This window comes from Cyclopterus lumpus, chromosome 19 (assembly GCF_009769545.1).
Source record: "Cyclopterus lumpus isolate fCycLum1 chromosome 19, fCycLum1.pri, whole genome shotgun sequence".
Lineage (NCBI taxonomy): Eukaryota > Metazoa > Chordata > Actinopteri > Perciformes > Cyclopteridae > Cyclopterus > Cyclopterus lumpus.
Genome location: NC_046984.1, coordinates 17,567,752 through 17,589,711, shown reverse-complemented (window position 1 = coordinate 17,589,711; position 21,960 = coordinate 17,567,752). Strand labels below are relative to the sequence as shown.

The window sequence follows — 21,960 nt, the reverse complement described above, 5'->3', positions numbered from 1 at the left end:
ACAACGCCAAGTTAAACATAAATGTTTTAATGGTACTATTTACAAAAAAACAAAAACAAAAACAAATCTGCTTTTTGATTAGGTTAACTGCTGCAACAATCGAACAGGTACATTGACATCTTGCTTAAACTACGAAAAGAAAACAGTGATTGAATGGCTGTGGCATAAAACGGAGGTGAAAAACGAAAACAACCAGTATTTTTTTTGCATAGCAATTAGTTACTTAAGGTGTGGGGGGAGGGGGAGGGGGAGGGGGGGGGGGAGTGTGATTATGACGAAGAAAAAAAATATATAAATCCATCTTGCAGAATTCTGGATCCGATCAGAGTGAAAATATTCAAACAGCAGAACAAATTATTCCCTTAAATTGAAAACCTGAGGTCGGGGGGGCTTCTAGCTGAGAGCGGCGACGGTTGAAATGTTTGCAAGAGAACCGGAGAAGGGAAGTGTGTGTGTGTGTGTGTGTGTGGGGGGGGGCATTGTGTTGTATTTTCATGTTTTATTATAACCCACAATTTAACTTATACAGCAACGCCTGTCTGCTGAGTGAAACTAGATGTCTGACCCCCCGAGTCTTTATTTTTTAATCAAGTGGGATTCTCAGTGTGTGCCGTTGTGATAAGACTAACGTTAGCATGTTTTTGCAGCATGCAGCAGCGCTTTACTGTAGGGCAAGTGCTCAAAAGACGCCCCCAGCTCTCTCTCTCTATGCCACCACCCTCTTTTTTTTTTAATATATATATATATAAAAAATAAAAATAAACTGAGTGAGAAGAGACGGCGGGGCGAGACGGAGCTGTGGACCGTAAAGGAATGATTCTTACTATTTAAAACAAACAAAAACAAAAACAAAAACAAACAAACACACGGAGAATGTGTTACGGACACAAAGAAAACACGTCAGGAATGAAAACAAAGAAAAAGAAACCAACAAAACGAGACTTGGCAGTTGGAGAAGTGCTCTGGTGATTTCAGGCGACCTCTAGAGGAAGAAGAAGGGAACCACATCTCAAATGTACCTGTTTATTTGGATGAGGAGGAGGAGGATGAGCAGGGAGGAGGAAGGGGGTATTTTTTCTTGTTTTGTAATTTGTCACTCTACTAAAAATGTACATGGGAATAACAAGCAAACTAGTCAATAGAAAACACCCTTTGGCCATATGTTGAGGAGTCCGCTACATAGTGCGCTACGAGTGCACGTATGAACACCACTACGCCCCCATGTACATTGTTTAGCCTACTACACAAAACAGCTTTTGTAACGTGTTTTATACTTTTTTTTTTTTTTACATTTATCCTTTTTTTTTTTTTTCCTGTGACAAAACAAGTGTTGGGAAAGGCTTCTATCTCCATAATGTTCACTAAAAACTGTGAAAAGTATTAGACTGATGTTTGAATATCAAACAACAGGAACCCATTTAATAGTTTTATTCCGCTTCGAGGTTCTGCTTGTTAATGCCAGAGAGGAGCTGTGGGTGGAGGAGGGGGGGGGGGGGCGGGGGGGGGGGGGGGGGTGAGGGGGCGGGACCTCAGCCTGTCATTCATCGGTGGGCGGTGGACAAGGCCTTGTGTTTGGGGTCGTCGTCACAAGGCAGCTCCGTGTCGTCCGAGTCCAGCCGCCCGTAGCCGGTCGCTCTGCAACCTGAGATGCTGCGCATTCTGGGCCGGCCGAGGAGGTCCTGGTCCTGGTCCTGGTCCTGGTCCTGGTCCGGCTCCGGCTCTGGCTCCGGGTCCTGTGGCAGCGGGAAGCCGCGGCGCTCCCAGGGCGCCACCGTCTGCAAACGCCACACGGAGAACACGGAGCTGAAGCTATTGACAACTTCTGCCCTTCTCACAATAGAAATAAAGTTTTGTAATCAATAATACAATCGTGTTTTTTTTATCTGAACATTTCCTGTTTCAAAATAAAAGCTCTCTAGCGTCTCTCTGTGGACAGAATTCTCATGTGTTGACACAATGCTTTTACTCTGAAATCTTAGTGTGACTTGCATGACTCCATCAAATAAAATTAAATAAATAAGAGTACCAGCTTTTAACTACGGATTCATATTTAAATTAACAAAAGCAGTTCTTCACCTTTTTTCTCTCCACTTAAAAAAATATAAAAATAAACACAGAAGCAAAACTTTAAATGAGATGTGCTCATAAGTTGTTTTGGAAATAAGAATATTTATCTTAAGATGAGATCGACTGACGCTATTAAAGCCTGAGAACACTTTACATTAATATAATAAAACACATGTACGTACCATCTGTTAACAATATAATAAATCACATGTATATAATAAATAATAATATAATATAATAAAACACATGTATGTACCGTCTGTTAACAATATAATAAAACACATGTATATAATAAATAATAATATAATAAAACACATGTATATAATAAATAATAATATAATAAAACACATGTACGTACCCGCTCCTCGAAGGTGAAGTCCGGCGTGGAGCAGCGCGTGTCCTCGCTGGACAGCAGGCGGTGCGAGTCCCTGGATCCGGGCGTGTGGGGGTTGGATGCCGTGTCGGGGCTGGCGGGGCTCATGGGCGACGGCACGTAGCTGTAGTCGTGGAGCGCGGGGCAGTGGGTCGGGTCGGGGGACGCCGGCTGGGGGGTGGGGGGGTTGGTCCCGCACAGCAGCGGCGTGGTGCGCCCGTCCACGGACTTGTACGACCTGTGGGGGGGGAGAGAGTCCACAGACCACGTGTGAGGGTCTACGGTCAAGGCGGGCCTCACTGTGGGGGGGTGGGGGGCATGTGGTGACGTCGCTACCTGCTGCCACGCCTCTTCGCAGGAGCCAGAGCCATCCAGGTCCAGCGGGAGCGCTCCTGGTCCTCGTGGGGCTGGTGGAGCTGCGTGAAGGCCGCGTCCGTCAGGTCCTCCACCTGCAGAGGCAAGACCACCATCAGGAGAACCATCAGGAGCACCATCAGGACAGAACCATCAGGAGCACCATCAGGACAGAACCATCAGGAGCACCATCAAGAGCACCATCACGAGAACCATCAAGACCACCATCAGGAGAACCATCAGGAGCACCATCAGGACAGAACCATCAGGACAGAACCATCAGGAGCACCATCACGAGAGAACCATCACGAGAACCATCAAGACCACCATCAGGAGAACCATCAAGAGAACCATCAGGAGCACCATCAAGAGCACCATCACGAGAACCATCACGAGAACCATCAGGAGCACCATCAGGAGCACCATCAAGAGAACCATCAAGAGAACCATCACGAGAACCATCACGAGAACCATCAGGAGCACCATCAGGAGAACCATCAAGACCACCATCAGGAGAACCGTCAAGACCACCATCAGGAGCACCATCAGGAGAACCGTCAAGAGAACCATCAGGAGCACCATCAAGAGAACCATCAGGAGAACCATCAAGACCACCATCAGGAGAACCATCAGGAGAACCATCAAGAGCACCATCAGGAGAACCATCAAGACCACCATCAGGAGAACCGTCAAGACCACCATCAGGAGCACCATCAGGAGAACCGTCAAGAGAACCATCAGGAGCACCATCAAGAGAACCATCAGGAGAACCATCAAGACCACCATCAGGAGAACCATCAAGAGAACCATCAGGAGCACCATCAAGAGCACCATCAAGAGAACCATCAGAAGAACCATCAGGACCACCATCAAAAGCACCATCAGGAGTACCATCAGGAGAACCATCAGGAGAACCGTCAAGAGAACCATCACGAGAACCATCACGAGAACCATCAGGAGCACCATCAGGAGAACCATCAAGACCACCATCAGGAGAACCGTCAAGACCACCATCAGGAGCACCATCAGGAGAACCGTCAAGAGAACCATCAGGAGCACCATCAAGAGAACCATCAGGAGAACCATCAAGACCACCATCAGGAGAACCATCAGGAGAACCATCAAGAGCACCATCAGGAGAACCATCAAGACCACCATCAGGAGAACCGTCAAGACCACCATCAGGAGCACCATCAGGAGAACCGTCAAGAGAACCATCAGGAGCACCATCAAGAGAACCATCAGGAGAACCATCAAGACCACCATCAGGAGAACCATCAAGAGAACCATCAGGAGCACCATCAAGAGCACCATCAAGAGAACCATCAAGAGAACCATCAGGACCACCATCAAAAGCACCATCAGGAGTACCATCAGGAGAACCATCAGGAGAACCGTCAAGAGAACCATCAGGAGCACCATCAAGAGAACCATCAAGAGCACCATCAAGACCACCATCAAGAGAACCATCAGGAGCACCATCAGGAGCACCATCAAGAGAACCATCAGAAGAACCATCAGGAGCACCATCAAGACCACCATCAGGAGTACCATCAGGAGAACCATTAGGAGAACCATCAGGAGAACCATCAAGAGCACCATCAGGAGAACCATCAGGAGAACCATCAAGAGCACCATCAAGAGCACCATCAGGAGAACCATCAGGAGAACCATCAGGACCACCATCAGGAGAACCATCAAGACCATCATCAGGAGAACCGTCAAGAGCACCATCATGAGAACCGTCAAGAGAACCATCAGGAGAACCGTCAGGAGAACCATCAGAAGCACCATCAAGAGAACCATCAAGAGCACCATCAAGAGCACCATCAAGAGAACCATCAGGAGCACCATCAGGAGAACCATCAGGAGAACCATCAAGACCACCATCAGGAGTACCATCAGAAGAACCATCAAGACCACCATCAGGAGAACCATCAAGAGAACCGTCAGGACAACCATCAGGAGAACCATCAGGACCACCATCAGGAGAACCATCAGGAGAACCATCAGGAGAACTATTACATTTAAATCCCACTTGATGTCATTACTTCATATATAACAGCAACACCTTAATATTAATATTATGAGGAGCTGATATTTAAATAACGTCATTAACGTTAGTCCGAAACTTGTTTTAAGACCTGCAGCCTCGTCACATGTGACACATTTATTTTAATTGTTCTGGTATTTTTCAAACTTAAGATGTCAAAACAAGATTTCTTAAAAAATAACAATGACATATTAAATTAAGTTCTTTCAATACGTCACTGTGACTATTATTACATTTTTAATTTATGACTTCCAGGACATAAAGTGTATTGATGACGCTCCGGATGTTTAACCCTCTACTTCCACAGCTGCAGCGTTCAAAAAGATTAAATAAATAGGGTCCAGGTGGTAAAAAACTAAAGTTAAATTAATGATTAAATCAGAACAATTATTCTAATAACCTTTGTAATCAAAGAACGGCCTCAAATGGAGATTCTATTTGATCTCGTTCCACTTAAGAGATTCAACCTGTGAACGCGTGGATCTGACCACCAGGTGTCACTGTTCCCCCGGTTCATGTGTTGAAGTGTATGAATGCTCTTAAAGCTCGTCCTCACCTCCCGCTCGTCCTCCTCGCCGGTTATGGGCTGAGAGAAGATGTCCACCGAACGCCACCTTCATGAACACAGGAACAAACGTGAGAACAGAAAACCAACCGGACGCCGAGTGTGTGTGTGTGTGTGTGTGTGTGTGTGTGTGTGTGTGTGTGTGTGTGTGTGTACCTGGGTGTGAGGATCTCTTTGTACTGCAGCTTCTCCACTCTGGTGGTGGCAGCCACGGACATGGGGATCACGATGTTGTTGATGTCGAAGGAGCTTTCACCTCGCCTCCTCTTGATTGGCTGCTGCTGGGGGGGGGGGAGGCAGAAAGGACCACCAATAAGGACTCAGGGTTTCAGGAAACGGGGTCTCGTCTCAGATTACACTTCGTAATCTGGATAATTCACAATGTGCATGTTTTTAAACTGAACACCCGTTTTCCTCAATGGGATGTTGTTTAATACCCCCCCCCCCCTTGAATGTTCAATCCGTGTTGATGGTTAACGGAGTCGAGAGAAGCTTCCCCTCCTTTGTTCTTCCTGCAGACTGGTGCAGCTTAAAAACAGAACTTCTTTGTTCTAACTGACATCCCAGAATATGCCGATACGTTAACCATCAACACCGATTGGACGTGCACATAAAAAGGTGTGAATTTCTTCCTTGAACACAACATGTGAAAAACACCAGCGAGAGTGTTTTTTTTTGTTGTCATTTTGATTGACAGGCGGTGCAGGAAGTCCCGCCTCATCGCCACACGGTGAAGGTTTCCTTACGGGCGTGCTCTGGACGCTGTGGCCCAGCGGCGTGGAGTTCTCTGAAGACGTGGACAGCTGGCGCGTGAGGGGGCTGTGGAGGGACGGGTGCATGTTGGCCAGCGCTGGACAGGAGCCGCTGGGGTCCGTGAACGGTTTCGGGGAGGCTGGAGGACGGAGACACACACACACACACACACACGTTAGAGACACACACACACACGTTAGAGGACTGATGGGTCTCCGTGGTCTCGCCAGACCCTGAAGCCAACGGCTCCCCGTGAAGGACTCACTGTCGGTCCGGTCCAGCGAGTGCTCCCGTAACCTCTTGCGGCTGTAGTTCTTGTCGTAGGGCCCTAAAGACGTGGAGAGGCCCTGCAGCCGCTCGCTCTTGCACGCCGCGTGGCCCTCGAGCCTGGCGGCGTTCAGACCGGCGCCGCCCACACTGCCGTCCGCCGTCCTCGGCTTCTCAGCGCGGTTCTTATAGTGGCCCAGTCCTGCAACGCCAGGAACCAGTCACACATCATCATTAGTCGAGGAGTTGTTAATATGTAAAAAAAGGACATGTCTTCAAGCCCCTCATTCACCTTGCTGGGTATAACGTGTGCAACTACACTTAAAAACCAATGGAAGCTACGGTAGGCCTGTAAGACCTGGAGCTGGGCTACACAAGCACACGAGTGCCTCGGCCCCGTGGCACTGAGACACTGGGAGCGACGCCATTGACCTTCAATAAACTCCCTCGCTGTGAAAAACATTTCATCACGACGAGCCGAGTTCTGAGAACGTTCCGGCTCGAGTCGTCTGCATTTATTTAAATACGCAACCGTCTCCACATGCGGAGCCTCGTGAGGACTTACTGACTGCCATGAGCGAGTTGGTGAACTTGTGCTTCTCTTTGGACGAGGACAGCTTGTGTTTGAGGGACAGCTTCTTCAGGGGTTTGCTCCTCTCCAGGGACTTGGCCTGCCACTGGCTCTTCATCACCTGCTGCAGACGGAGGCCGATGCAAACGTCTGGGGAGGAAGTCGACACGAGGAGGGGGGGGGGGGGGGTTACGTCTTCAGACAGACACTCTGGAGGATGTATATTTAACCAAAAGGGAAATATACGGTGACGCGACACATTCCTTAAGAATTAGACGCCTTTCTTTGTGTGAAGCTCCCGACTATGAACGTTAAAGAGTCGATTTAAACACTCCGTTCTTCCTGTGAGAGGAACTGACCGTCGGGGAAGGAGAGGATGGGGTGGACGCCAAGATCCAGTTTCGACAGGCGCTCCAGGGTGGGCTGCTCGTACTGGGGGTCCTCTCTGGGGGTGGGCCAGCCACCGCACATGCCACAGCTGGGGTTGACCCTGCAGTTGCACTGCGTACAGCTGCTCCTCTGGGCCTGCGGGAGAGGACACACGACCACGTGACGCTCCACTGCCAACATCCATAATGCAGAACTCCTTCCATAACAGCCTATAAAAGAGGCACGTTTCCTTTCCTCAATGCAGTGAGTCACCGGTTGGTTTCACCTGCAGCAGCAGAGCTCGTTAAAACCAAACTAACTGCCGTCAACATGGACGACGTTTATGTTTATGAACATGCAAAACTAACATCGCACAACTTCACTGACAGAAACCAGTTTTACACTTCATTCAAAACACATAGATTGTCGTGTTGCTCAATCAACTCTGGTTTGGTCTCACTAGTTATTAGGAGGCATTGAATTAGCTAAATTAAATACAACTGTAGGAAGACAACATGTTTTCTGTAAAAGAAAAAACATTCTTTGTATTTCTCGATGATAAAGAAACGACGTGTTCTTTTATTTTTCTGTATTCGATGTTTTAATTATTTATAATTAGTTTCCCGGGTCACGTGACCGCTTCTCATTGGTTGAGACCTGTAAATCTCATCTATTCAACCTCACGTACGTTTTGTTTTCTTCCTTCTAGAACGGCCGTTGAGCACCTTTTAAAGAGCTACAAAAAAAATGCATGTATTATAATTATGACGTCTCCTTTAATGATTTAGACACCAACAGAGACTTTAATGTTCCCTTCCTCGTTCACTTCCTGTTCGGCCCGTTGTTTCTTTTGATCTGGTTTTATGAGATGGAAGAAGATCTCCTCCTGAAGCAATTCAGACTTCCTTTTCCTGAAACTAGTGTGGATATTTAACTTCTGACTGTTCTCACTGCATCGTGTCTCAAACGTACTCAGAGTGTGTGTGTGTGTGTGTGTGTGTGTGTGTGTGTGTGGGGGGGAGAAGCTGGAACAATCGGCCCATGTTTCTATTTTCCGCAGCTCAAACTTGTGAGTCGTCACAAGGGTTATTTCCCCTCTTTGTCGTTTGTCCCAGTTCGTGTATGAACCAGTCAGCCGGCTGCTGTTTACTCAGCTCGTTAGGTTACGACCAAGAAACCAATCAGAGCGCGGCGCGGAACACGCCAGAAGAAAAGATCCCCTTCATGCTCCCAGAGAACGTCTTCAGTGCCGCTCTGGGCCTGCTGGTGGCGCTCACCTTGCCGTGGAGGTTGGGCACAGTGTTGGGCTGGATGAGCCGCCGCCGCCGGCAGCCGACGAGCGGCCGCGTGCGCGCCGCCACGCACGTGCTGTCGTAGGCCGCCTGCTGCTGGCGCTTGGCGTCGGCGCCGTCCGCCGTCCTGTCGCAGAGGGGAGAGAGCGAGCGGCGCACAGTGAGGTCACGGAGGTTTGACCTTCAGGGTCACACGCAAAAACACATTTTGTCTCAAGTGACAACCAAGTTAATTAAATACATCAGTATAAATCTAGGTTTTTGTCTTTCCTTTTTATTTTTTATTGTAGAAATCCTCATAACGTAATCTCAAGAGTAGCATGAGGCCTGTAAAGATTATCTTCATAAGTCAGCCTGCCCATCATAGGAAGCAGAAGATACGTCCAACAGCGTCGTTACAAAGCTCCACAAACATTCATCTTAACATCATGTGGGACAGAAACAAGAACAACCAGTAACAACATGTAGCATTTCTGATTGGAGAGGCGACTAAAACGCTCAATTAAATTACATTTCTGTAACAAGCATTTCTCAGAAAGCGAACACGAGGCTGTTGTCGTTATCAGCTGTACCTGCTGAGGACGCCGTTAACGGGCTGCGTGTTTTGACCTTTCCAGGGGCCGGGCTCTGTGCTGGGGATGTGGGCGGGGCCTGTGTGCTCCAGCCGCTCTGAACCAACATCCTGCATCGACAGATAAGACAGAGCCAGTGAGACTACACCTCGACCGGCGGCACTCTGGAGGAACCCAGGATATTTAAAGACCGAGCCGTCCCGCTCTTCAATTATTCAGTCCACAGTTGTGAAGGAAAGAAGGGCTCGGCTCCCCCGAAAAGCCTTTTCTCCTCCTCACAGATGAACAATGTTTCATGTTTCAGTCAAACTTCTCATAGTTTGTCCGTCTCAGTTCACGAAGGCCACACCGGACGCCTCTTATTGTCTCATATCAATAATACTCATTGGTTCCATTGAAGGCCGTTCAATGACTCGCCCCAGATTAACAAACATGTATAAACATAAAGACAAATCCTGTCAAACATTATTTGTCAATTATCTGAATACGAATGTTGTTGTTGCTGATTGAACACACAAAAATAAAAAGCTGGCATCTGGTTAATTTCGGGACCTGAGGGACAGATTAAAAAAAAAAAATTTTTAAAAAAAAACACAATTTCCTGTGAACATTTCAGATTTAATTTCCAGCCGACGCTTTGATTGACAAGAACATGTTGAACGTCCCACTGATCAGATCTCTGAATAAACCTGCACAGAACATCCAACGCTCGCTATTTAAGTGCTGAATGAGATTTACATTTATATTTTATATCAGAACATTTACATTCTGAAAACGGATTCCTCTCATTTCTTATTAAACTCGTATTATTATTAAGTTTGTTGATGTTATTCAAACTGAGAATGTTTGAAGCTTTGAGTTTGTGAGCCTTTAGGTGCAAGACATTAGTTATTATTTTATCTATTACACATTACCTGCTAGTTCTTTAAAACAGAGCTTCTTTCCTCCTACTGGCAGAGCAACTATTCAATCATTCCCACAATGCATCACCCAATGAAAGAGACTTCCTGCCTCAAAGAGCACAATAAACATGACTTACTGACCAGGAAGTAACACAACAAGCTGAACGCTTTATACTGTGAATGCATCTTAATTGACAAGCCGTCACAAATTAATTTGGTTTAGCCCCAAGAGACAGAACATGGCCAAAGCACAGCGACACAGGACCCCCCCGGCTCACTCACCTTGGTATTCACAGGCTCCGCCTTCACTTCCGTCCCACCTGCAGCCGAGACGCCGCCCAGCTCCACCGAGCCCTGAACAGACCAGACCCGCGTGTCAGGTATCCACCACACGTGAATAAAAAGCTCCTGCACATTACATTTATGTGTCTCTCTCACACACACACACACACACACACACACACACACACACACACATTTATGTATGTCACACACACACACACACACACACACACACGACTGACCTTGCTGGCTCGGATCTGCCTGTAGATGTCGGTCTGCTGTCGGATGCGGTACTCCAGGTCCGAGATGTGGGCCTGTAGCCAGTTCCAGTGACTGATGATGGCCGCTCGCTCCACCGTGTAGCGGCTCTCGGCCCGCTTCCATCTGAGGGGGCAACAAAAAGAAAAGAAACGCGTGTGAGGCCTCGTTTCATTTTTAAAAAAAAATAATTTAAAGGTGAACAGATGAGATTCATTAACGTTTGCAGGGAAAAAGCCTGTAAAGTAATGATTCACACATCTTAAATACAGTAGAAACGATTAGCTTTTCTCCGGTGAACTGATTATTTTTGAGAGTTTGGACCGTTGGTCGATTAAAACGAGACAATTGAAGACGTCAGCTTGGACCCCCGGATGATCATATTGGAGAAGCCACAATTCCAGTCAGTCAAAGTGAATTATTTAATAGGATTGAGCTGCATGTTCCCCTCAAACGTAACGCATTAAAATATGAATGAAAACACTCAGAAAGTGATCATCTGCAGCTCATTATCCGGAGAGCATTTCCCCCGTCAGACTGCAGAGGTCAGTGAATCAGCATTCACACGGAGCTGCCAGCGAAGGCGACTGCAGGCTCTGGAAAATCCTTCTCATGGAGAGAACATCATGTCGAGGGATTGCATCACACGCACAAGAGAAATATTAAAAATGACATGTTTTCACGGCACTGATTTTACTCCACGGTGAACAGAGTGTGCCAGCTGGGAGCAGAGTACTCCATTTTACCAGGATGACACACAGAATGGGCATTTTCAAAACAGGCAGACATGAGAGGAAAATGTCTGCTCTTGCAGTGTGCAGCAGTGACCACAGAGGGCGCCGTTTCATCAAAATACGGCGACAGAACAATGAAGGAGAAAGGAAGAAAAAAAAAAAAAGGAAAAGAATGACTCAGATGGCAGACAAAGATAGACCCTGCGCTCCTCTGTGCTTTCTCCGCCCCACACCAGTCTGTTTTCAATGTTCAGAGCTCCACCAGGATGGAGGAAGTGGAGGAAACGCTACTGCTGCGAGAGGGGGAAGAGGAAGAGGAGGAGGACAAGGAGTGGGGAAGCTCTGGCAGCCTGAAAAGGGAACAGACGGGCTTTAGAAGCGATCCAAAGGCCACGGGGTGCTGAGGGGGGGTGGGGCCGGGTCAGGGAACAGCGCGGCAGACACCGGGATAACCAATGATCCAGGCCGGCATCCCATCTTATTGTTGAGTGGAAGCAGAGATACGCAGACATCAACCCCCCCCCCCTCCGCTCACTGCAGCGCGGCACCAAGGACACGGCTGCACCGGCTGGCAGCACTCACTCCGCCCTCAACGCTGCTCTCACACACGGGGTGGTTGTGGTGGTGAATGTTCTCAAAGCGCTGCAACGCTCCCTGAACACGCCCCGTGGCCGGTGCACCAGATCAATGCCCACCCCCCCCCCCCCCCTCGAGGAGACTCCTCTCACAACACCGGCGGAGCAGAGCGGGTCGTGGGTTCACCCGCGGGTGGGTGGACAGCCGAACCCACCAAGAAGAAGAGTGTGGGCCACGAGCGACCTGGAAAACGATCTCAAGGAGACTCAAAGATGTCCCAGCATGCATTGGCCCGCTTACAAAAACTCGAGTGCGGCCGTCAACTAAAAGTCACAAGAAAGACACAACAAGGCCAGCTGGTGGGAAGTGAACATGTACTAGTACAACATGTACTGCTACTTTATAGTATGAGTCAGATTAATAACACTAAATATAAATCTACAAAAGAATTATACTGATACTATTGATCCACATGGGTCATTTATCAGCTGCAGCCTGAAAGTGATGTACACAATAGTTTTAATCCAATAATATACATTATTATTCAAATGCTGTCCTCTTAAACTGGTACTTTTAGTATAACTTGAGGCAAATCCTTTGAGGATTGAGAGGGAACATTCTTGTGCACACATTGTTTTTAGGAACATCCGATCTTCAAAAAGGAAAACAGCAATACCAGAGTGTGGAAAGTCATAAAGGATCTGGGTAGTAAGACCGGCTGAGAGGGGAAATGAAGGCTGCAGGAGGACGTATAGTCCCGTGGACCCTCCCGGCCTCGGGCTGCGTCGTGTGGACCGGTTCAGGAGGAATTTAAATAACAGCGTTAGAACCCACTCGGCTGGAAACCCAGAAGAAAGCTAACGAGAGCTGAAAGTGTAGTTTAGTGAAACATAAACACACAGAGGCCATTACAAGCGCAGTGGGCTTAATCGTCACGGTGACGGAGGAGGAGGAGGAGCACTGAGGAAAACCCCCCACCCTGTAACCAGGACACATTTCCCTCCCCCTCTTTACTCCCACACACAAAGCACCAGCGGCGGATCACTACAGCCGTTGTTTTCGCGGCCGTCAGCACATTCTCCATTGTGGCGCATGTGTTGGACGGTGCCCCCCTGTACCACACCGTCCCCACCAAAACCAACACATCTCCCACCCCTCCCACCACCCCCCCCCCTCCCCCTCGAGGACACGTGGACCAGCGCCGCACAAAAATAATAAATATTTAAAACAAGCCCCATCAGGCCTCTGACCCGGCTACCTGTCCACTGGAAATGGACCATGAACAGAGAAGTGGGAGGTTATTGTGAAGGGCACAAAAACACATTTATTTTCACCCAGTCGAGCGCATTTCTGTCCACAATGTCAACGACATTTGCACGCTCTGCTTCCCTGTTTGTTAAACTGGAGTATTTCCTTATGGACTGAAGGAGAACAACGTCATGCTAAACACTTCCTGCTCATCATTCCATCTGTTGGCTACGAGCACATGTACATGCTAGTCTCCCGTCATTGTCCCACCCTCCACCACAGAGACATCATTATTGGTATATATTTATAAAGATGTACTACTTCCAGTTATCAGATGGAAACGCTCCTAACATCATTCAGGAGTTCTCAAAATATGATGCTATTTTAGGAGTGATTGGAATCGTCACTTCATTTCCAGATAGGACGCAGGTCCTCTTCACGGAGTCCGCCGGGTTGCACCGCCACGTTTCTACCGTAGCCCAGAACGGACAAACAACACAACACTGGAGCCCAGAACGTTTGTTTTGTTGCCTGAAAGCCAAAGCATGCTGCCATCGGCTGCTCCCGAAGGAGGCAAGAAGAAGGTCCAGATACCAGTGTCACCACAGCTAACGTCACCACAGCTAACGTCACCAGAGCTAGCGTCACCAGAGCTAGCGTCACCAGAGCTAGCGTCACCACAGCTAACGTCACCAGAGCTAGCGTCACCAGAGCTAGCGTCACCAGAGCTAGCGTCACCAGAGCTAACGTCACCAGAGGGTCACCAGAGCTAGCGTCACCAGAGCTAGCGTCACCAGAGCTAGCGTCACCAGAGCTAGCGTCACCAGAGCTAACGTCACCAGAGCTAACGTCACCAGAGCTAACGTCACCAGAGCAAGCGTCACCAGAGCAAGCGTCACCACAGGGTCACCAGAGCTAACGTCACCAGAGCTAGTGTCACCAGAGCAAGCGTCACCAGAGCAAGCGTCACCAGAGCAAGCGTCACCAGAGCGTCACCACAGGGTCACCAGAGCTAGCGTCACCAGAGCTAGTGTCACCAGAGCAAGTGTCACCAGAGCGTCACCACAGGGTCACCAGAGCTAGCGTCACCAGAGCGTCACCACAGGGTCACCAGAGCTAGCGTCACCAGAGCGTCACCACAGGGTCACCAGAGCTAGCGTCACCAGAGCGTCACCACAGGGTCACCAGAGCTAGCGTCACCAGAGCTAGTGTCACCAGAGCAAGCGTCACCAGAGCGTCACCACAGGGTCACCAGAGCTAGCGTCACCAGAGCTAGTGTCACCAGAGCAAGCGTCACCAGAGCGTCACCACAGGGTCACCAGAGCTAGCGTCACCAGAGCTAGTGTCACCAGAGCTAGCGTCACCAGAGCGTCACCACAGGGTCACCAGAGCTAGCGTCACCAGAGCAAGCGTCACCAGAGCGTCACCACAGGGTCACCAGAGCTAACGTCACCAGAGCAAGCGTCACCAGAGCTAGCGTCACCAGAGCTAGCGTCACCAGAGCTAGTGTCACCAGAGCTAGTGTCACCAGAGCTAGTGTCACCAGAGCAAGCGTCACCAGAGCAAGCGTCACCAGAGCAAGCGTCACCAGAGCAAGCGTCACCAGAGCTAACGTCAACAGAGCTAGTGTCACCAGAGCTAGTGTCACCAGAGCAAGCGTCACCAGAGCAAGCGTCACCAGAGCTAGTGTCACCAGAGCTAGTGTCACCAGAGCTAGCGTCACCAGAGCTAGCGTCACCAGAGCTAGTGTCACCAGAGCAAGCGTCACCAGAGCAAGCGTCACCAGAGCTAACGTCAACAGAGCTAACGTCACCAGAGCCAGTGTCACCACAGCTAACGGCTGCTAAATGCCATCAAGTACTACACATTGTCCCTTTTAAGTCATGTTTAACTTACGGAATATCAATACAAGTTCAAAGTAATTTACAAAAAAATAGATCATGTCAGATAATCCTAAATTCTCTGCGATACACATGCACAGCAATAGTCCGAATCTATAAGAATAGACCCACAGTCTGATGTCCATCTCTGGACGTTATGATGATCAGAAGAGCAGCTTCCATTTGTCCCACTCTGCTCCGTGTCATCACTACATGGTGTGTCGCAACTCTTAAGTGCTGATATTAAATTGTAAAGTCCATATTTAGCATGGGATGGAAATGAAGAAAGGGGACGGGTCGCAAAACCAAAATCCTGCTGCAACAATAGTTCAACTCGTCATTAACCTTCAGAACTGCATCTGCGGACCGTACAATGTGTTTTTTTTATTGTTTACACAAGGACATTAAAGCCCAGCTGTGAAGCAGGAAGTGTTTTCTAAATGCAGTTAGTGGGTGCCAGACTCCACTGGACCGGCCCTGTGTAGCTCCATAGATTATGATTAGCGACACACTCAATATTAACTCCAATCATGGGTGAACACGCCACCAGCACCGCCCCAACTGAGACCGGGTCTGACGTGCGCCGGGCGGGCATCTGGTGGTTTTATGAACATTATGGAGGCAGCGAATGCGTCCCATCGTTTCCACTTCAACGCCCCCCAGGTTCACATGTTGAAACCCGAGCTCCGTGTACAGCGGAGCAGGGTGGGGGAAGAGAGGCGAAGCAAAACAAAAGGCCCGTTCCATAGGAAACGAAGAGCGAAGCACATCTGCTTCACAAACCGGCCATAATTCATGCTTCGTAACAACAACAAGGGAAATCCAAGGAGCGGCGGTCATGTTAACTTCTTTTGTTCTCGGTCTGAACATCCAAAGAGACGATAATCGTCCACATTTCTCCGTGTGTTTGTCTGCAGGTTCACTGGACGGCCGGTTGAACTCATCCCGAGGCCCGGCCGGCAGGGTGTGTGTGTGGGGCAGGAAAAACCAGAGGGGGCAAATTCATCCGGAGAGCTGCAGCAGTCATTACATAAAAGTGTGTGTGGGGGGGTTATGTAACGGCTGTGGGTTCACATTGAGGAACCTGGGCCCAGCTAAAACACATCCAGATGTGTCAAACGGGACAGAAACCTCTACAGGCGCGCACACACACACACACACACACACATTCATAAACACACACACACACATTCATAAACACACACACACACATTCATAAACACACTCACAGGAATGAGAGGAGGGGAAAAACATGGCTAAGCTGCTCAGACTGCAGAGTAATGCTGAGCCATAGCATGAAAGGCATGCCGGAGTCTAATTCACAGGCGGCAGGCTGACAGGCAGACTTTCCTCACACACACACACACACTCCGATCACCCAGCCTGCAAACCGATGCACATGTCGGTGCTGGTCAGACAACACGACTCCTTAAAAAGGGTGAGATTTCTCCTGGAGGCCGCGGTGGCCGGAGCGGAGCGTAAGCGCCACAACAGATGTTGGCCGGCCACCCGATCCTCTGAGATACGGGAAACCACGTCTGCAACGAGGACGGGATGACGGGATTAGTCGGAAGCCTCAAAAACAAGCAACCCAAATAGGTTATTTTACCACAGCGCTGCCAACTCAGCCGGCGGTGAATAATTGAGGCGCTGCCGCCTGAAGAAGACATCACATTGTCTGTAGTGTTGACGGGTGGAGCGCTGTAAGACAATAATTGGTAACTGAGAGTTTTGGAAATGTGGCTTTATGGTCTCTCACACACACACACACGGTTTTGCTGTATTGTGTAGCAAGCTAAAACAGGTCAAAAAAACCAGTGTCATGTTTGTTCTATGAGTGAACGATGATGCTCACCCAGCTCCTATGTGGGTCAGCATCTGAAGATTACAACTACTGATTCATTAATCAGTCAACTAGATTAATTATCAAAAGAATTCAAAGTGCACCGACTCTGACGTCTTATTCATGTGGCGGCGTGACAACCATTTAAGTGGGCTAATGGGTTAGTTATCAGTAACTTAATCTCCATGATGTTGTAGTCAATAAAAGGTGCACACATACGTTTAAGGTGTTTAAACCACATGTCACACTTTGGCTTCTGAATGTCGATCGGTTCACGTTTGCTTTATTCTAGGCAGGTAAAGATTTAAAGATGTAAAGATGTTACATACGTTTCCATATCAGTATTTTCATCTGCGCCACAAAAACAAACATCACATTTTGGAACAGCAAACAAAAGTGTGAATTCAAGCTGCAGGAGTTTATCATGAAGACTCTCGACTACACTCACAAATAATAATAAAAACCGTCTCAAGCACGACGTTAATATGACGCACGTGTCCAAGGAGCAAGAAACGGGATATTTCACAGCTCCAAAACAAGCCGGAGCCAATTAGCCCAGTTGCCTCTCCGGTGACCACGCCTCCTCCGAGAGGAGGCGTGGTCACCGAGGACACAGGAAGGAGGACACAGGAAGGAGGACACAAGGAAGAGGACACAGGGAGGACACGAGGAGGAGGACACGAGGAAGATGGACGGACACAAGGAAGGAGGAAGGACACAGGGGGGAGGGAGGACACAGGAGGGAGGGAGGACACAGGAGGGAGGGAGGACACAGGAGGGAGGGAGGACACAGGGGGGAGGGAGGACACAGGAAGGAGGACACAAGGAAGGAGGACGGACACAAGGAAGGAGGACGGACACAAGGAAGGAGGACGGACACAAGGAAGGAGGACGGACACAAGGAAGGAGGACGGACACAGGGGGGAGGACACAGGACACACACTGACTGACATCTGTGTACTCGGCTTCTCTCTGGAATATGGTTGATATTGACATTTCAGATCGGTTTCCAGTGAGATATTGTTTGGTTTATGAAGTGACTTTGCTGATCTATAAACAACATTTGGTTTTATTTAAATTATTAAATTTGAATCCACTTCTGAAATTAAAGACATCCAGACTAATGGAAATAATGGAAATGCACGGCTAACATGAGTGGACCAATCAAGAAGCTTTAAAGAACAGGAATGGGTTATTGTGGTTACATCAATGATATTAATGGCGCTGATCTGCTCATACAGGTGAGGCAGTGAAGCACTGCATGCAATGTTTCTGTTGTTAGGTACTAATAATAATAATAATAAGTTTAATGTTGGCGTTATACTGAAGCTTAGAAACGACCCGGCACTAGTTATTGATATTTCGATTGTGATATTAAATATAATTGCGTGTTAAATCAAACGCGATGCATGAGCTCGGACACGTGGACTCACTGCTTCACCAGGTTAAACAAAACGCTCACCATTTTACAAATTGCAGAAAGATTAAATGGTTTTAAATCTCCAGACCAGACCCCCCCCCCCCACACACACACACACACACACACAGAGCAGCTGCTCATGCGGTGACTCATGGAAGAAGCTACCTGCTTCACAATAAAGACGTGTCATGTTGGAAAGGGAAGAAAAGGAGAGTGAGTTGGTAACTGGTCACCTGTCTGGTTTACAGCCATCAGAGAGTGAGTTGGTAACTGGTCACCTGTCTGGTTTACAGCCATCAGAGTGTGAGATGGTAACTGGTCACCTGTCTGGTTTACAGCCATCAGAGTGAGTTGGTAACTGGTCACCTGTCTGGTTTACAGCCATCAGAGTGAGTTAGTAACTGGTCACTTGTCTGGTTTACAGTCATCAGAGTGAGTTAGTAACTGGTCACCTGTCTGGTTTACAGCCATCAGAGTGAGTTAGTAACTGGTCACCTGTCTGGTTTACAGTCATCAGAGTGAGTTAGTAACTGGTCACCTGTCTGGTTTACAGGCATCAGAGAGTGAGTTAGTAACTGGTCACTTGTCTGGTTTACAGGCATCAGAGAGTGAGTTGGTAACTGGTCACCTGTCTGGTTTACAGCCATCAGAGTGAGTTGGTAACTGGTCACCTGTCTGGTTTACAGCCATCAGAGAGTGAGTTAGTAACTGGTCACCTGTCTGGTTTACAGCCATCAGAGTGAGTTGGTAACTGGTCACCTGTCTGGTTTACAGCCATCAGAGTGAGTTGGTAACTGGTCACCTGTCTGGTTTACAGCCATCAGAGTGAGTTGGTAACTGGTCACCTGTCTGGTTTACAGGCATCAGAGTGAGTTAGTAACTGGTCACTTGTCTGGTTTACAGGCATCAGAGAGTGAGTTGGTAACTGGTCACCTGTCTGGTTTACAGGCATCAGAGAGTGAGTTGGTAACTGGTCACCTGTCTGGTTTACAGCCATCAGAGAGTGAGTTAGTAACTGGTCACTTGTCTGGTTTACAGGCATCAGAGAGTGAGTTGGTAACTGGTCACCTGTCTGGTTTACAGGCATCAGAGAGTGAGTTGGTAACTGGTCACCTGTCTGGTTTACAGGCATCAGAGTGAGTTAGTAACTGGTCACCTGTCTGGTTTACAGGCATCAGAGAGTGAGTTGGTAACTGGTCACCTGTCTGGTTTACAGGCATCAGAGAGTGAGTTGGTAACTGGTCACCTGTCTGGTTTACAGCCATCAGAGAGTGAGTTAGTAACTGGTCACCTGTCTGGTTTACAGGCATCAGAGTGAGTTGGTAACTGGTCACCTGTCTGGTTTACAGGCATCAGAGAGTGAGTTAGTAACTGGTCACCTGTCTGGTTTACAGCCATCAGAGAGTGAGTTAGTAACTGGTCACTTGTCTGGTTTACAGGCATCAGAGAGTGAGTTAGTAACTGGTCACCTGTCTGGTTTACAGCCATCAGAGTGAGTTAGTAACTGGTCACCTGTCTGGTTTACAGGCATCAGAGTGAGTTGGTAACTGGTCACCTGTCTGGTTTACAGGCATCAGAGTGAGTTGGTAACTGGTCACCTGTCTGGTTTACAGGCATCAGAGAGTGAGTTAGTAACTGGTCACCTGTCTGGTTTACAGCCATCAGAGTAAGTTGGTAACTGGTCACCTGTCTGGTTTACAGGCATCAGAGTGAGTTAGTAACTGGTCACCTGTCTGGTTTACAGGCATCAGAGTGAGTTAGTAACTGGTCACCTGTCTGGTTTACAGCCATCAGAGTGAGTTAGTAACTGGTCACCTGTCTGGTTTACAGGCATCAGAGTGAGTTAGTAACTGGTCACCTGTCTGGTTTACAGCCATCAGAGTGAGTTAGTAACTGGTCACCTGTCTGGTTTACAGGCATCAGAGTGAGTTAGTAACTGGTCACCTGTCTGGTTTACAGGCATCAGAGTGAGTTAGTAACTGGTCACCTGTCTGGTTTACAGCCATCAGAGTGAGTTAGTAACTGGTCACCTGTCTGGTTTACAGGCATCAGAGTGAGTTAGTAACTGGTCACCTGTCTGGTTTACAGGCATCAGAGAGTGAGTTAGTAACTGGTCACCTGTCTGGTTTACAGCCATCAGAGAGTGAGTTAGTAACTGGTCACCTGTCTGGTTTACAGGCATCAGAGTGAGTTGGTAACTGGTCACCTGTCTGGTTTACAGGCATCAGAGAGTGAGTTAGTAACTGGTCACCTGTCTGGTTTACAGCCATCAGAGAGTGAGTTAGTAACTGGTCACTTGTCTGGTTTACAGGCATCAGAGAGTGAGTTAGTAACTGGTCACCTGTCTGGTTTACAGCCATCAGAGTGAGTTAGTAACTGGTCACCTGTCTGGTTTACAGGCATCAGAGTGAGTTGGTAACTGGTCACCTGTCTGGTTTACAGGCATCAGAGTGAGTTGGTAACTGGTCACCTGTCTGGTTTACAGGCATCAGAGAGTGAGTTAGTAACTGGTCACCTGTCTGGTTTACAGCCATCAGAGTGAGTTAGTAACTGGTCACCTGTCTGGTTTACAGGCATCAGAGTGAGTTAGTAACTGGTCACCTGTCTGGTTTACAGGCATCAGAGTGAGTTGGTAACTGGTCACCTGTCTGGTTTACAGGCATCAGAGAGTGAGTTAGTAACTGGTCACCTGTCTGGTTTACAGGCATCAGAGAGTGAGTTAGTAACTGGTCACCTGTCTGGTTTACAGGCATCAGAGTGAGTTAGTAACTGGTCACCTGTCTGGTTTACAGGCATCAGAGTGAGTTAGTAACTGGTCACCTGTCTGGTTTACAGGCATCAGAGTGAGTTAGTAACTGGTCACCTGTCTGGTTTACAGCCATCAGAGTGAGTTAGTAACTGGTCACCTGTCTGGTTTACAGGCATCAGAGTGAGTTAGTAACTGGTCACCTGTCTGGTTTACAGGCATCAGAGTGAGTTAGTAACTGGTCACCTGTCTGGTTTACAGGCATCAGAGTGAGTTAGTAACTGGTCACCTGTCTGGTTTACAGCCATCAGAGTGAGTTAGTAACTGGTCACCTGTCTGGTTTACAGGCATCAGAGTGAGTTAGTAACTGGTCACCTGTCTGGTTTACAGGCATCAGAGAGTGAGTTAGTAACTGGTCACCTGTCTGGTTTACAGGCATCAGAGTGAGTTGGTAACTGGTCACCTGTCTGGTTTACAGCCATCAGAGAGTGAGTTAGTAACTGGTCACCTGTCTGGTTTACAGGCATCAGAGTGAGTTAGTAACTGGTCACCTGTCTGGTTTACAGGCATCAGAGTGAGTTAGTAACTGGTCACCTGTCTGGTTTACAGGCATCAGAGAGTGAGTTAGTAACTGGTCACCTGTCTGGTTTACAGCCATCAGAGAGTGAGTTAGTAACTGGTCACCTGTCTGGTTTACAGCCATCAGGAGTCGTGTTACTATACACCTGAATAACAGGAGCTTCTCTGGTGAATGAACTACATTGAGCTCGTTCTAAATGGATGTTTTGAACAGCAACAACAGTGATTCATGCTGGAGCTCAGCAAACAGGCACAG

At 48.2% G+C, this 21,960-nt stretch overlaps 1 protein-coding gene across 10 annotated transcripts in view; it reads right to left on the bottom strand.

The window, feature by feature from the left end:
• Positions 1-1,512: 1,512 nt before the first annotated feature.
• LOC117748332 (KAT8 regulatory NSL complex subunit 1-like) overlaps positions 1,513-21,960 on the bottom strand; it is a 33,236-nt gene continuing 12,788 nt past the window's right edge. For 8 of the 10 annotated variants that reach the window (XM_034557969.1, XM_034557967.1, XM_034557966.1 and 5 more), the window contains 13 exons: positions 10,663-10,804; positions 10,421-10,492; positions 9,237-9,346; positions 8,650-8,791; positions 7,363-7,528; positions 6,998-7,153; positions 6,431-6,643; positions 6,159-6,304; positions 5,569-5,693; positions 5,404-5,461; positions 2,777-2,889; positions 2,426-2,678; positions 1,513-1,775 (listed from right to left, as the gene is read on the bottom strand). In XM_034557969.1, coding sequence (XP_034413860.1) covers positions 1,542-1,775; positions 2,426-2,678; positions 2,777-2,889; positions 5,404-5,461; positions 5,569-5,693; positions 6,159-6,304; positions 6,431-6,643; positions 6,998-7,153; positions 7,363-7,528; positions 8,650-8,791; positions 9,237-9,346; positions 10,421-10,492; positions 10,663-10,804 — 1,930 coding nt within the window. In that variant the 3' untranslated portion in view covers positions 1,513-1,541. The remainder of the gene's footprint in view (positions 1,776-2,425; positions 2,679-2,776; positions 2,890-5,403; positions 5,462-5,568; positions 5,694-6,158; positions 6,305-6,430; positions 6,644-6,997; positions 7,154-7,362; positions 7,529-8,649; positions 8,792-9,236; positions 9,347-10,420; positions 10,493-10,662; positions 10,805-21,960) is intronic. The other 2 variants (XM_034557972.1, XM_034557973.1) reach the window with 2 other exon arrangements.